This window comes from Clavispora lusitaniae (assembly GCF_014636115.1).
Source record: "Clavispora lusitaniae strain FDAARGOS_655 chromosome Unknown tig00000187_pilon, whole genome shotgun sequence".
NCBI lineage: Eukaryota > Fungi > Ascomycota > Pichiomycetes > Serinales > Metschnikowiaceae > Clavispora > Clavispora lusitaniae.
In genome coordinates, this window is record NW_027093980.1 from 403,792 (window position 1) to 417,930 (window position 14,139).

Below are 14,139 nucleotides of genomic sequence, written 5' to 3' on the forward strand. Positions count from 1 at the left end.
TAAGAAGGAATGAGAACGACAGTGAGAAGGAATGAAAGACAGCGTAGATAGGAATGAGAAGGTAGAACGACAGCATGGGAAAATAAAAGTGGATGGCAAAATAGAAGTATCATGGTGCTGAATTTGTCCGCTTCAATGGGATTATTTGATCATTCATAGAGTACACAGTTATTGGAACTTGCAATGTTAGATTCAGCTCACGAAGTTCCATATTTGAGATACTAGCTTAGGTTCTCTTAGATGCCATTGCTTCATTCAGCAACATTTTTAATGCCGAACCTCATTTGGAACGTATCAACTCGGCCAACTCAAAAGCGTATAGGTCAAATCAAAACCTACATTCAACTAACTGAACCAAATTACTGACAGGGCGAAAATAGTTCGAAATGATGAAGTAAGAGGAAATATGTCACCAAAAGCATAAGCTAAAAGCTTTAGAACCGAATGAGGAGGAAAGCAAATCTTTGAGTACTTACTTATGTTTGCCTCTTTATGCACATACAATTGAAGTGAAGCATTTACATCGAGCAAGTACAGGTACTGAACCTTGTCTGAGTGGAACAGACATTAACTTGAAATTCACGAGAATGTTCATCGAAGTGTCTTTAACAATCCAACAAATCTGACGGTATAAGTTAGCATGGCAATTCAGTTTATCTCAGGCACCCAAATGTCAGAGGGCCTAAACTTTTCTAGAATCAGGCAAGAAATGAGGTTTCAGTTTAAGTCTCTCAGTGTTCAAGACATGAACCACCTAGAAGTAATGGCCATGCGACAGCCCGGTAAAGTCAGATAATATAGCAGAGACTGTGTCACGAGCAAAAGAGATTGCGATTTTAAGACTTTTAAGTATGAGAGGCCTAAGAGGTCATAATAAGACTTGTGTCAATACAGAATCTTGTTAGTATTAATAGTTTCTTAGTACTATGAGTAATGGTCGTCTTTAAAGAGTTTGGGTGTAAATGCATCTGAAAAAGCGCTTGTATACTGCAGTCTACAAACAATATAGTGTCCCGATTAGAACATTCCTGTCCGAAGCTGGCAAAATACAATTTTGTGGGAAAAAGAAGTAGCTACAAATATTTAATTCTTTTTGTACCACTAAATGTGAAGGTTGGTGAAGTGACACAAACAGAAACTGCACCCGTACCGCTCATAACAACACCCGTGCACCACAAAACATCCATACACCATCAAAAACCCGTACATTCCATGAGAAAAGACCCTTACACCACTCAAACATCCGTACACCAAACACTTAAAAACCCAAACACCACATTTCATACATCCGTGCACCACATAGTTAAGCCGTCTAGACAATCCAGTCCTTATTCCAGGCTTTACAGAAGGTTGAATATAAAATAATTTGTAAATAGAAATGCCGATTACCCAAAATATTTTGAATGAGAATATTTAGATGCCAGATATTGGCCATAAAAGGAAGGTGCCAGGTTTCAATATGAAACTCAAAATAACTGCGTTCAAACATTCACCTCAAAACTTTCCATTAGTAAAATGACAACAACAGAAACATCCGTACCCTTTGGCTTTTGCAGCCTTATATTCTCGGAATATTTAAAGTGGCCTTTCCCTTTTTTTTTGCAGTTAATCTTTTCTGGAGTTTTGGATTGTATGCACAACCGGCAACCATGTTTTGCATTTATCTCTTTCCGCCGTCCTTGACTCTTCTTTTCACCGCTTCTCATATGTTAGTCGATAGATCTTCTTTTCTAAACCCACAAATTTCTAAACAAATTCGCCTAATGTTGCCACGTTTTTCTATTTAAGAACGTGTAACGACGCGATGAAGACCCGTGCCTACGGCCTGACGCGTTTCTTCATACTTAACCGTCACTATTCCTTCTTATGAACAAGGTACAAAAATGGGCTTCTCATATCAAACGCCAAAAATGGGTCTGGGATGATGTGTACTCAGTTGGGGGAATAAACCATCTCACTAATCTTTTCCACGACATAATACCTCTTCAAAAGCCGCTGCCAAGTCTCTACGGATACAACTTCATTTTCAATAACCAAACCAACTCTCTTCTTGGATCTGACGGTTACGACAACTACCAAGCACCAATGGACGATGAAAACCATCAGCTTTTCCGCAGACGAATGTGGGTCGGAGGCTCACTAGACTACTTGGGCCCTCTTCCCACGACAAACGATTTAGTTCGGTGTGAAGAACGGATTCGGAACGTCCGAACCGTGGGAAGTAGTGTTTTCGTCACCATCATGCGGTCATTCACATGCAAGGAAAGCCCAGTTATGACCGAACAACGAACTATAATGTATACCAACGAAGCGTTTCAGCCCACATCCAAACAAGAAGTTCATCTAAACCCGAATGTCTCAGATGGCGTACAGGACTCCACATCCTGTACTTTCCGGCTCCTGGATGTAATGCGTTTCAGTGCACTCTCATATAATTTGCACAAAATACATTATGACCGTCTGTACTGTGCATCGGAGAACTTGCGAGATGTGGTGGTTTCTGGCCCGCTTCTAGTGCTGGTGATGCTCCATTATGCGGCCACTAAGCTTCCAGACCTTCGAATACAACGCTTTTCGTATCGCAACAGCCTGCCATGCTACATTGACGAAGAAGTTGAGCTTGTTCTCAATAAACATGATGACAATGTATATGAAATTGCTGTAATGAAAAAGGGGCTTCTGCTTAGCGGCGGTATAATAACTCCTCAGGGAAGTGGTTATGCATGAGTTATTGGATACTAATTTCGTCTTCCGCGGAATCGAAACTCGTATTACCGCATAAAGTCTTCGTATGACCTCGCATCGAAATGTATTGGGATCTAACGCACCCACATTGGGGCAATTTCATAACGATGCCCTGCAGCTTCTTTCTCCTTCTTCACAGGAACTCCACTCTGATTAAGTTTCAACACGTGCCTTATCCTGCAGCTCGTCTGCATAAACGGCTGTCCGTCATAATTTACGAGAACTTCAGCCGGAATGGGCAGAAATTGTCGATGGTTGAAGCCTCACAGGCCAATGGCTTGAAGTACGTTTTGTTTGCACGTGGTATGCGAAAGGAATCAGATTCATGATAAAACATCAACCTCTGCCACATCTTTAGCCATTGTATCACCAATGCTCTCGCAAACCCTCTTGTCGCTAGTGGCTGCAGCACCAGTTTTCGCTGGTCCAATTGCCTTCTTGAACACTCAGCGCTCGTATCAACCAGTTGCTGGACTTGATCTTGCTCCTTATGGTGTCGAATCTTGTGCGGCAGCAAGCGAGGCTCAGTACTTCTCATGTGAAGCGCCATCGGCTGTTTCCAACACTTCGTGCTGCTACGAAAACTTTGGAATCATCATGCAGACGCAATTCTGGGACTTTAACACCACCGCCCTTGCCGAAGCTAACAGCTCTTGTGCCGGCAACCCTACTCTTCTCAGACCTAACAAGAAAAAGGCTGGCTCGGACCAAGTTTGTCTTGACTCTGTGAAGTCTGCCGACAACGATGATGTGAGCCAGGTGTTCACGATCCACGGTCTCTGGGACGACTTGTGTGACGGCTCGTACCACCAATTCTGTAACCCAGACTTGGAGATTGCCGACTCGGAGAGCATTGCAGATCTCCTTGTCAACGATTTTGGTAGACGCGACTTGCTTGATATCATGGAGAAATTCTGGATCAACAACGACAAGTCCAATGTGCAAGGCGGCGGATCTGCCAGTCTCTGGGAACACGAGTTCAACAAGCATGGAACGTGTTTCAACACCTTGGCTCCATCCTGTTTCACTGGCAACTACACCCGTCACCAGAATGCCGTGGCATACTACCAGAAGGTCATTGAGGTATGGAATAACTTGCCAACGTACGCCTTCTTGCAAGGTGCTGGAATTGTGCCTACAACTGAAGGCCAATACGCTTTGCTGGATGTCCAGGCTGCCTTAGCCGCTAACCATCAAGGTATGGATGTTTACGTCGGATGCCAGAACAACTCCATTTCTGAAATCTGGTACTATCACCACGTCAAGGGTAACGTGTTGGAAGGCGAGTACATGCCAGTGAACTCGTTGACCAACAGCACTTGTCCTAAGCATGTGTGGTACATTCCAAAGTAGGAGCTAGATCAAAATGAGCTAGATCAAATGGAAGCTAGATCAAAATGAAGCGAGATAAAATAATACCCTAATCAATGCACGATATAATCCTTCATAAGAAAGTAGTATTACAAAAACAATCTCTACGAATAACTAGCAAATATCGAATTGAGTATATTGATGAAGATAAAGTGTTAACACAATGACCGTGCGCCGATTGGCTAATATTGGAAACTAAGTATTACGCATCCTGTTATTTGCTCATCTTATCACAGTTCTACTTTTCACAATCTACAGACCAATTAAAACACTCGTGCATAAATCATACATGGAAGCCGATTACTCGGTCAAGCCAATGACACCGCAAGCAGGTCTGCCACCGGCGTTACCGGTCTTCAAAGAGTCGGCGTGGCCACCCTTGCCCAAGTCGTCAGTGCCGTCATGGACAACAACAGATCTGCCAACAATGGAGTTTTCACCGAGCAACTTGATCAAAATGTCCTGCTTGGTGCCCTTGGCGACACCCTCAGAGTCGGTGGTGATGTTACCCAAGTCGCCAACGTGTCTGTTGTCGTCTTCTGGGGCACCGTGAGTCTTGCCAAATGGGTTGAAGTGAGGACCAGCCGAAGTGCAACCGTTGGTGTTGTCACCAAAGGTGTGGATGTGGAAACCTCTCAAGGCATTGGGAGAGTTACCGGTGATGTTCCAGCTGATAGTGGTTGGAGTGGACTCGGACTCTTGCTCGAAAGTAACCGTACCGGCAACGGACTTGTCTCCTCTAAGAACAGCAACTGCAAAGTTAGTACCATATGGGGAAGAATAAATTGCTCAGCGGATAAATTGCTCAGCCGCAGTTTGACAGCTTCGATGCAAGCAATGGGTTTTGAGCTTGCCAACAACGGTCCACCTCAATTGACCGCTTGAAAGTTCCAACATACCTGCTTTGACCATTTTGAATGAATAATGTTGTGGTAGGAAAGCGGGGGCTGGCCACTGTGGCCTCTATATACTGCGGGTATCCGGGTCTGTGTGCAGGCGCCGCTCCTCGTTGGCGGGCTGACTCAGCAATTGGCCGCAACTGTTCCAGAAGACGGGCCGGGGCTCGGAGAGCACACCCGTGCCTCCCGACCACCCATGTGTTTCATTTCGCGCGTGTCGTTTGGCGGTGACGTCGCATTGCAGCGGCACAAGCGTAATGTCGCATATGTCGCAGCTCAACCCCAGCTTGATGTTTGCAGCTTTCACAACTTTTGCAACAGGCGGCTAAAATATTTCTGAAGTCCTTTTGTTAACTACAAGATCCTTTTGTGATCTTAGCCGCTTCTTGAATTGGCGTTTAACCATTTCATTGTATTGCAATATTGCAGTTGTTTCATAGTATAATCATTTCATAGTATTGCAATCATTCATTGTATTGCAATCATCATTGGACTTGGTGCTTCATAATTGTTTCCACTTTAGCCCAAAAATGGCTTTGTTCTTTTGTCGCCAGTGACCTTTTAATTTTCCTAGGATTGGCGTCCCTTTTATACCCCAGTACTGAGGTGGTTATGGCTTTTTCTTGAGACTGCGGGAGATCCGGTGCATGTCGTAAAATGTCCAACCGACGGCACCAAACACAATGGCTATGTATAGGAAAAAGCCATGGCGGCGGATTTTGTTGAGAATACGGTCAAGGGGCGTGAAATAATGGTAGTAAGCCATGTTGATGTCAATCTAGGATGGAGTCAATGTCGGCAGATAATGCGGCGTCAATGTCGGAATATGAGAAATGAGAATAGTCAATGTCGGAATATGAGAAATGAGAAGTGAGAAATGAGAAGTGTCAATGTCGGCAATGAGAAATGTCAACAGCTCCTTTCTGTACGGTTAGATCAGGAATTGGGCAAAGTGTCAGTCCAGCAAGTCGATGGTGGCTCTTGTATGATGTCCTTGTGATGTTGCGATAGGAGAAAAAGATACACGTGACCTCACAAACCCCAGGTTGCTTTCCTGTACGCCCCTGCTATCTTATAACAGTGTGGCGACATTCTTGCCTTCACCACTACTACTCTTCTTTTCCCATGACCGAACACAAATCTTTCATTGTTACTTTAAAGGACACTGCCTCCGACGCTGATCTTTCTGCTGTCAAGAAACAAATCTCCTCTATCGGAGGAAAAATTGTCGATGAATTCGCCTTGATCAAAGGTTTTGTCGCCGAGTTGCCTCTTGTTCACGCCGAAACCATCGAGAAGGAGCCTTCTGTGTTGAGCGTTGAAGCCAACAAGGAGGTCAAGATCCAATAGATGGCTGGTTACCATCAGTCGCTTCTCGTTGGAAAGACATTTCGTTGAAGCATCTTTAGACACACATGGGGACTTTTCGTTTTCCTTTGTCTTATCCAATTTAGCGTCCAAAATTTAGATCGCCTGTGTAGTATTTAGTGACTACACATTTCTGGTATCCTGCTGAACTGTAGAGGTAGATATCCTGTGGTGTATGGATGTTTTTTTCCTTATCTGGTCCTGCACCTAAGTGGCTGCAATTCAGTTCTCCCAAAAGGAAGCTTGACAATCGAAAAGTGGCCAAGTATAAATAGAGCGCTTTCCGCATCCAAAGAAAAGCCAAAAACAAGCGACAATTGTAAAATCGTAAGCAATGTCGTGGAGTGCCTCAAAGGTGCGACATTTGTCTCTTTTTCCCCACACGGTCTCGTGCTGCCAGCGCGCATCCCCTTAGTCTGCAACTCCAGCTAGGAACCCCACGTTTTCTTTTCTTTCTACAGACATGAGTTACAGTCAATTCAACTTACAGCCTGTGCTCAAGCCTATAGACAATCTTTTTCTCGACCGTTTACGGCAATTCACCGATGGCGGCCGGTACAGAGAACTAAACTTGCCCAAGTTTTATGATTACGAGCGGGTTGACTCCTCCTCTGACGCCATCAGCCTCAAAGTCTGGGCCGTACCAGACAAGGACGGGAAAACTGCTCGCCCTCTTTTTCGTGACATTGATTTTGACGCAATTGAGTGGAAGGACGCCAAGAAGGGCGACAATTTTGGACCCTCATGGAAGACGTTCTGGTTCAAGATAGAGTGGGAGATTCCTTCTCATTGGTTGGACAAGGGCGAAATTGACTTTGACTGGGACTGTAGCAACGAGGGATTGATTTACGACTCAAAAGGAATGCCGCTTCAGGCATTTACTGGTGGTGAACGGAACCTTTTCATCTTGCCTGAAAAGTTTAAGAAGGCAGGGAAACAACTTTTCTACTTGGAAATCGCCTGTAATGGTATGTTTGGCAACGGTGACGGAGGTAACCCAGATCCAAACCGCTACTTTCGCTTGAACAGATGTGATTTGGTTTTGCCAGACGTTGAGGCTCGCAAGTTGTTCTGGGACTTTTGGATTATTGGTGATGCTGCCAGGGAATTGGGAGGGGGACCCCAAAAGTACCAGGCAGCATCAGTTGCAACGAAAATTATGGACACATTCGATCACAATGACAGAAACTCTATCAAAAAGTGCAGAGAACTTGCCAAGTCGTATTTGGGTCCAGATATCGATTCGGACGAAGTCTATCACAAGAACCCATTGAACAAAGTTGATGTGTCTGCAGTCGGAAATTGTCATATTGATACTGCCTGGCTCTGGCCCTTTGCTGAGACAAGAAGAAAAATCGTCCGCTCATGGACTACCCAGTTGAAGTTGGCAGATGAGTACCCAGAGTATGTCTTTGTCGCTTCGCAAATGCAGCAGTTCAAGTGGCTCAAACAAGACCATCCAGAGATCTTGAAGAAAATCAAAGAGAAATTTTCAACAAATCAGTTTTTGCCTATTGGTGGAAGTTGGGTCGAAAATGATACAAACATGCCGGGTGGTGAATCCTTGATAAGACAATTCTTATTGGGTCAACGTTCTATGGTCTCTGAGTTTGGCACATACGCCACTATCTTTTGGTTACCAGACACGTTTGGCTATTCGTCTCAAATTCCTCAAATTTGCCAAGCTGTTGGAATTGAAAAATTCTTGACACAGAAGCTTTCATGGAATAACATCAACCAATTTCCGCTTTCAACTTTCAATTGGAAAGCAATTGACGGTTCACAGGTTTTAGTTCATATGCCTCCTGCGAATACTTACACAGCGTCTGCAAATTTCGGTGATGTTGTTAGATCTCTGCATCAACATAAGAATTTGAGAGATGTTCCCACCGGCTTATTGCTTTATGGACATGGTGATGGAGGTGGAGGTCCCTCAGAAGAAATGTTGGAAAAGTTAAGAAGATGCAGAGGCTTGTCGAACACACTGGCAGCTATCCCTACTGTGCATGTTGGAAATACAGTTGAGGACTTTTATGATGAAGTGCTAGAGAAGTCTGAACAGGGCAGCACGCTTCCAACATGGACCGGCGAAATCTACTTGGAGTTTCACAGAGGAACTTATACAACACAGGCTGATGTTAAGAAGTGGATGAGATTATGTGAAATTAAGATGCATGATTTGGAATTACTTGCTACTCATCTCTCAATAGGAAACCACAAGTACAAATATCCTACCAAAGATATCCAAAGTCTCTGGGAAGACATTGCGTTGTGCCAGTTCCACGATGTATTGCCTGGATCATGTATTGGCATGGTTTATTACGATGAAGTCAAGCCGATGTTGACAAGAGCCCTTAAAAAGTTAGATGAACTCATTAAAGACGCGTTAGAGCATGTTGGAGCAGCAAGTGGTGATTTTGTTGCTGTGAACACGTTGCCATGGCAAAGAGTTGAGTTGGTTAAGTTACCTAAACAAGATGTTTCTCAGTTAGACGACTCTGTTTTGTGTATCGAGAGTGAAGATCAAAGAATCTTAGGCTATGCTACAGAGACAGGTCTGTTCCTTCGCAAAGAAGATATCAAGTATCCAGCGTCTTTAACAAAGAAAAAGGACTCGTTTATCTTGTCGAATAAGCTTCTCCAAGCAGAGATTTTGTCTGATGGTACTATTTCTTCCCTCATTGATTTGAGCACTGGCAGAGAAATCATTGATCCTACCGAAACAAAACAGACTACGGGCCGGGGTAACCAATTTGTTCTTTTTGATGACGAGCCATTAAACTTCCCTGCTTGGGATACCGAAGTATACTCGCTCAACAAGTTTTCATTTCTCACTGGAGGTGAAGTTGTCTCGGTTACGGATCACCCATTGGAATCCAAATTGGTAGTTAAACACACCATTTCCGAGAAGTCAAGCATTGAGACGACGATTTCATTGCAGGGCTTAACTGACGCAAGCCATGTGCCTCAAAACAACTTTTTGAAGTTCTCGTGTCATGTGGAATGGCACGAGTTTTACAAATTCTTGAAGGTTCAGTTCCCAACGTGTATCAAAACCGCACAATTTGCGCTGTACGAGACACAATTTGGTATCACTCAGCGTCCAACCCACTATAACACCACTTGGGATGTCGCTAAGTTTGAAGTGTGCCACCATAAGTTCATGGACTTGTCTGAATTCAACTACGGAGTTTCTGTATTGAATAATGCCAAGTACGGTGCTTCCATTCACGGCAACTTGATGAGATTGTCGCTTCTTCGTTCTGCCAAAGCACCGGACGATAAGGCCGACATGGGTAGTCACGACTTTTCGTACGCCCTTTATCCACATCAAGGCAATTTGGGGCCTGACGTGGTCAAGTTGGCACACAACTTCAATTATAACCTTTTGGGCGCGCATGGTTCATTGAAGGATGTGAATGCCGTTACAGATTCCATCACTTTATCAGGCGACGAGTCTTTGGTGTTGTCGACTATAAAAAGAGGCGAGGATGACAGCAGCATTTTGTGTCCCGACGGCGTGCCTATGTACGACAATTTTGCGGCATTGAAAGAAACAAGTGCGGTAATCCGTGTCTACGAAAGTTTAGGAGGTCTGGCTAGCGGCACGCTCAAATTTAAGGGTAAGGTGCACAAGGTGTTTAGAGCCAATGCCTTGGAAGAGCGTGAGAAGGAGCTTGAGTTGCAGGACAACTCTGTCAAAATAACTTTGCGTGGTTTCGAGATCGCCACGTTCAAGGTGATATACTCGCAGCAGTAGTTTGTTTTCAGATTGATTTCAATATGATAGTTTATGTGTTGGTAGAGGTAGTCTGGTATTCTCTCATCTGCAGTCCTCTCACTATCATTATTTATGATGAGCATCTTGTGCAAGACTCACATCAACTTCTCTATAAAAGTTATACATTCTCTTAACTCCCGAGAAGATAAGCTATGGCCGTCATCAACCAGCCCTCGGGCCAAATCAAATTGACCAATGTGTCACTTGTCCGCATGAAGAAAGGCAAAAAGCGGTTTGAGATTGCCTGTTACCAGAATAAGGTCCAAGATTGGAGACTGAAGGTGGAGAAAGATCTTGATGAGGTTCTTCAAATTCCACAAGTATTCACCAATGTTTCAAAGGGCCAAGGAGCCAACAATGACGATTTGATGACCGCCTTCGGAACGACAAACCAAGATGAGATTATTCTTGAGATCTTGGACAAGGGCGAGATCCAGCTCAACGAAAAAGAACGCAGTGCCAACTTGCAACAGAAACAAAACGAGTTTCTCAATTTGATCTCGACAAAGTGCCTTAATCCCCGGTCGAAGAAAAGATATCCACCCAGCATGATCCAAAAGGCGTTGGGCCAATTGAAATTCCATTTGAATCCCAACAAGCCGACAAAGACGCAAGCACTAGATGCCATCAAGCTATTGATAGCCAAACAGGTCATCCCCATTGCGCGAGCACAGATGAAAGTGAAAATCACAGTGTTGGCCAGGGTCCATGATGCATACACTCAGCATATCGTGCCACTACTTGATAAAGTCGAACTGGAAAACGCAGGGCCCAAGTTGTTTGAGGCTGTGGCGATCATTGATCCTTCCAACTATAAAAACATTGTGGATATTTTGCTGGGCGAGAGTGGCCAGGTGAAGAAGGGAGAGGGTTCAGTTGAGGTCTTGGACATGGCAGCGGTGCAAGAATGAGCGCAGACGTCAATCGAGGCATAAGCCGTCTGATTATGGGCCGTTACAATTTTCAAGCTGACCCCTTTCGAGGCTAAGGCATCATTGATTAGATGAGTTTCATAACTCAACTCGGCGAAAGTGTGAAAGACGGAACTACGATTCAGTTGTTGAACACGAAAGGGCGAATCTTCTGCACCAGCAATTCGGGTGTTGTAAGTCCTCAAAGTCGTCAGAGTGCCAGAGTTGTTTTCCCACTTTGGTTTCTTGCCTATGGATATCATAGATGACTCTTGCTGAGTGTTTAGGATCTTCATTTGTGCAAGCACGGGTGAATTTTATATTAAAGCACGAAAGAATGTACCTAACTTTTTCTTTTCGTTTCTCATTCTCGTTTTCATTCATTTCTCTTCTTTCTTTGGATGGTACACCGAAGTAACGAGGAGGATAATTGAACGAAGATTTAGAAAAACTTAATACGGTATTTCAATAAATTGTCAGAAGGGACAGTTAATAAACGATAGAAAACGTTCTACATTTGAGAACAGGACCGAGGCACACTAAATTCAGAGAATAAAAGACCAAAGAGAATCAATTGAAAGAGAAATTGAATCAATTGAAACAGTGCAAGTAAGTTTGAAGAAAAGCTTAACCAGAATAGCTCAAATAAAAAGGTGACGGCAGGATTCCGACTGCTTTTCCATAGTTTCAATGTCCATGCCTTGTGCTCCTTCATTATTACGATCTTCGTAGTTCATTTAAGCCATTGAATTTGTAATCACATTTTCAGAGCGTACACAATTGAATGGAATTCTTCGAAAGCTTGTGTGTTGTTAACATCCATAGAATCTACAACTGCATAACCACGTCCTTTCATAGACCCATATTAATTACATAAGGCTCTTACTTTAAGGTTTTCACCTGTTCTACAAACCGTCGTTTTGTCACTCTAACCCATCTGTCAATTTTCTGTCTCCTGTACACTTTTCTCACTACATTTTTTATTTTTCATTTCTCATTTCTCATTTTTCTTTCTCATCTTCACCATGTCTATCGTGTTACCCGCTTTGCAAGGCCCAAAGACGCCTGCTTTTGAATCTGTCAAGCCCTACTCTGCTCCAGTCCGCCGTCCTATCGAACCGGTTGGCAGATACTTTTTGGCGCATGCCACCAGAACTTTGAGAGGCCACACCTGGTCTGAGTTTGAGAAGTTGGAGGCGGAGAAAAACGTCAAGCAAATCGAAACCAACGAAGACGAAGACTTGGGCGACGAAGAACAGTCGGCCGAGTTGTTGGCCCACGACCCAAGAGAGTGGAAATCCGCCGACTTGTATGCTGTGTTGGGACTTTCCCACTTGAGATGGAAGGCCACCGAGGACCAGATCAGAAGAGCCCACAGAAAGCAGGTGTTGAAGCACCACCCGGACAAGAAGTCTGCAGCCGGCGGCTTGGACCAGGACGGCTTCTTCAAGATCATCCAGAAGGCCTTCGAGACCATGTTGGACAAGACCAAGAGATTGCAGTACGACTCTGTGGACGAAAACGCCGTTGTGGCTCCTCCAGCTCCAAAGTCCGAGTACGACTTCTTCGAAGCCTGGGGCCCTGTTTTCGAGTCCGAGGCGCACTTCTCCAAGAAGCAGCCTGTTCCATCTTTGGGCAACGCTGATGCCTCCAAGGAAGAGGTGGATGCCTTCTACAAGTTCTGGGGCGCCTTCGACTCGTGGAAGACCTTTGAGTTCAAGGACGAGGACGTTCCAGACGACACCGCCAACAGAGACCACAAGCGTTACATCGAGCGTAAGAACATCTCCAACAGAAAGAAGTTGAAGGTCGAAGACAACAAGCGCATCATCGAGATGGTTCTGCGTGCGCAGGCCGAGGACCCTAGAATCCGCAAGTTCAAGGAGGAGGCCAAGAAGGAGAAGGAGAGACAGAAGTGGGAGAGAGAGGCTGGTTCCAGAAAGGCCGCCGAAGAGGCTGCGGCCAAGAAGGCTGCTGAAGAAGAAGCGGCCAAGAAGGCTGCCGAAGAAGAAGCGGCACAAAAGGCCAACGCCAAGAAGGCCAAGGAGGCTGCCAAGTCTGCTAAGAAGAAGAACAAGCGTGCTGTTCGTGGTGCGGCCAAGGACAAGGCCTACTTTGGCGACGAGGCCCGTTCGGCCGACATCGACGCCGACATCGAGTTGTTGCTTGAGAAGTTGGACGATGTGCAGTTGGCAGACGTGGCTTCGAAGGTGGCTGGTGATGCTGCCGAGGCCAAGGCTGCTTTGGCCAATGCGGTGTCTGAGTTGGTTGCCGGAGGCTACAAGGCTTCGTACTTCAAGTACTTTGTCTAGGTCTTTAAAATAGATGCGACAAACTAGGTGAGAAGTAGAAGGTAGGTCTGATAGGAAAATAGCCAAACAAGAACGGCTACAGACGATTCATCGTACATACTCGATGAACCCGGATCGATTCGGGAACTTCTCATTAGATCAACAGTGAAAAAGAGTTTAACATTAGATTAGCAATTGAGCATTGGCTTTTCAATTGAAATAGAGTTTTCAACATTAGATTAGCAATGGAGCATTGGCTTTTCAATTTCTTGTTGGACAATTCTCATTGGGAGACTATTCATCTTTTCTGTATAAATAATAGATTAGTGATCGAGAAAGACTTTCAAGTACTTGTCTAGAGAATGGGTGGTACAAATGGTGTCTTAAAGAGGACATGTAAGAACTACTAGATCATCTTTTTTTAGTGGGAACTTCTCTCCATAAGTCTGGCCATCTTGATCGGTTCTAAAATTATAGCAGAGTAAATCTCTCCGTTTAAGTCAACAGACAGTGATCAATATAGAGACCCTCATAGACTCTTAGCTTTCATCTGTAGACCAACCGTCTGGATAGGAGAGTATGGCGAGTAATTTACAAGAGAGGGCTCGATGAGATATGAATCTCTATCACTCCATTGCACAGTGTTTCTTGAACTCATTCTCGTGAATGTTATTCCCTTTCAACATGCTTTGTCTTCATAACGGTGGCATATGGGATGCATCAGACAACTCTTAGTGTTGTATGGATAAGATGGTCTAAGCTTAGTCATAATG

General features: G+C 44.5%; 7 protein-coding genes across 7 annotated transcripts; 6 read left to right on the plus strand and 1 right to left on the minus strand. All coding sequences in view use genetic code 12, as the record gives it.

Annotated features, from left to right (window-relative positions):
• Positions 1 to 1,866: 1,866 nt before the first annotated feature.
• FOB63_004187 (hydroxyacyl-thioester dehydratase) lies at positions 1,867 to 2,727 on the plus strand (the record flags this gene model as incomplete). The annotated part of the gene is made up of 1 exon (XM_002614974.2): positions 1,867 to 2,727. The coding sequence occupies one exon, from the start codon at positions 1,867 to 1,869 to the stop codon at positions 2,725 to 2,727; it is 861 nt and encodes a 286-aa protein (XP_002615020.2).
• Positions 2,728 to 3,117: 390 nt separating this feature from the next.
• On the plus strand, positions 3,118 to 4,098 carry RBT7 (Rbt7p; the record flags this gene model as incomplete). Its single annotated transcript, XM_002614973.2, has 1 exon — positions 3,118 to 4,098. One exon carries the CDS (start codon positions 3,118 to 3,120, stop codon positions 4,096 to 4,098), a length of 981 nt encoding a protein of 326 aa, XP_002615019.2.
• A 318-nt stretch (positions 4,099 to 4,416) lies between these two features.
• Positions 4,417 to 5,028, minus strand: SOD1 (superoxide dismutase; the record flags this gene model as incomplete). Its single annotated transcript, XM_066102382.1, has 2 exons — positions 4,417 to 4,868; positions 5,016 to 5,028. 2 exons carry the CDS (start codon positions 5,026 to 5,028, stop codon positions 4,417 to 4,419), a joined length of 465 nt encoding a protein of 154 aa, XP_065958278.1.
• Positions 5,029 to 6,140: 1,112 nt separating this feature from the next.
• On the plus strand, positions 6,141 to 6,365 carry FOB63_004190 (uncharacterized protein; the record flags this gene model as incomplete). The annotated part of the gene is made up of 1 exon (XM_066102383.1): positions 6,141 to 6,365. The coding sequence occupies one exon, from the start codon at positions 6,141 to 6,143 to the stop codon at positions 6,363 to 6,365; it is 225 nt and encodes a 74-aa protein (XP_065958279.1).
• A 481-nt stretch (positions 6,366 to 6,846) lies between these two features.
• On the plus strand, positions 6,847 to 10,143 carry AMS1 (alpha-mannosidase; the record flags this gene model as incomplete). Its single annotated transcript, XM_002614971.2, has 1 exon — positions 6,847 to 10,143. The coding sequence occupies one exon, from the start codon at positions 6,847 to 6,849 to the stop codon at positions 10,141 to 10,143; it is 3,297 nt and encodes a 1,098-aa protein (XP_002615017.2).
• A 173-nt stretch (positions 10,144 to 10,316) lies between these two features.
• Positions 10,317 to 11,075, plus strand: FOB63_004192 (guanine nucleotide exchange factor; the record flags this gene model as incomplete). Its single annotated transcript, XM_002614970.2, has 1 exon — positions 10,317 to 11,075. The coding sequence occupies one exon, from the start codon at positions 10,317 to 10,319 to the stop codon at positions 11,073 to 11,075; it is 759 nt and encodes a 252-aa protein (XP_002615016.1).
• Positions 11,076 to 12,100: 1,025 nt separating this feature from the next.
• Positions 12,101 to 13,387, plus strand: ZUO1 (zuotin; the record flags this gene model as incomplete). Its single annotated transcript, XM_002614969.2, has 1 exon — positions 12,101 to 13,387. The coding sequence occupies one exon, from the start codon at positions 12,101 to 12,103 to the stop codon at positions 13,385 to 13,387; it is 1,287 nt and encodes a 428-aa protein (XP_002615015.1).
• Positions 13,388 to 14,139: the final 752 nt, after the last annotated feature.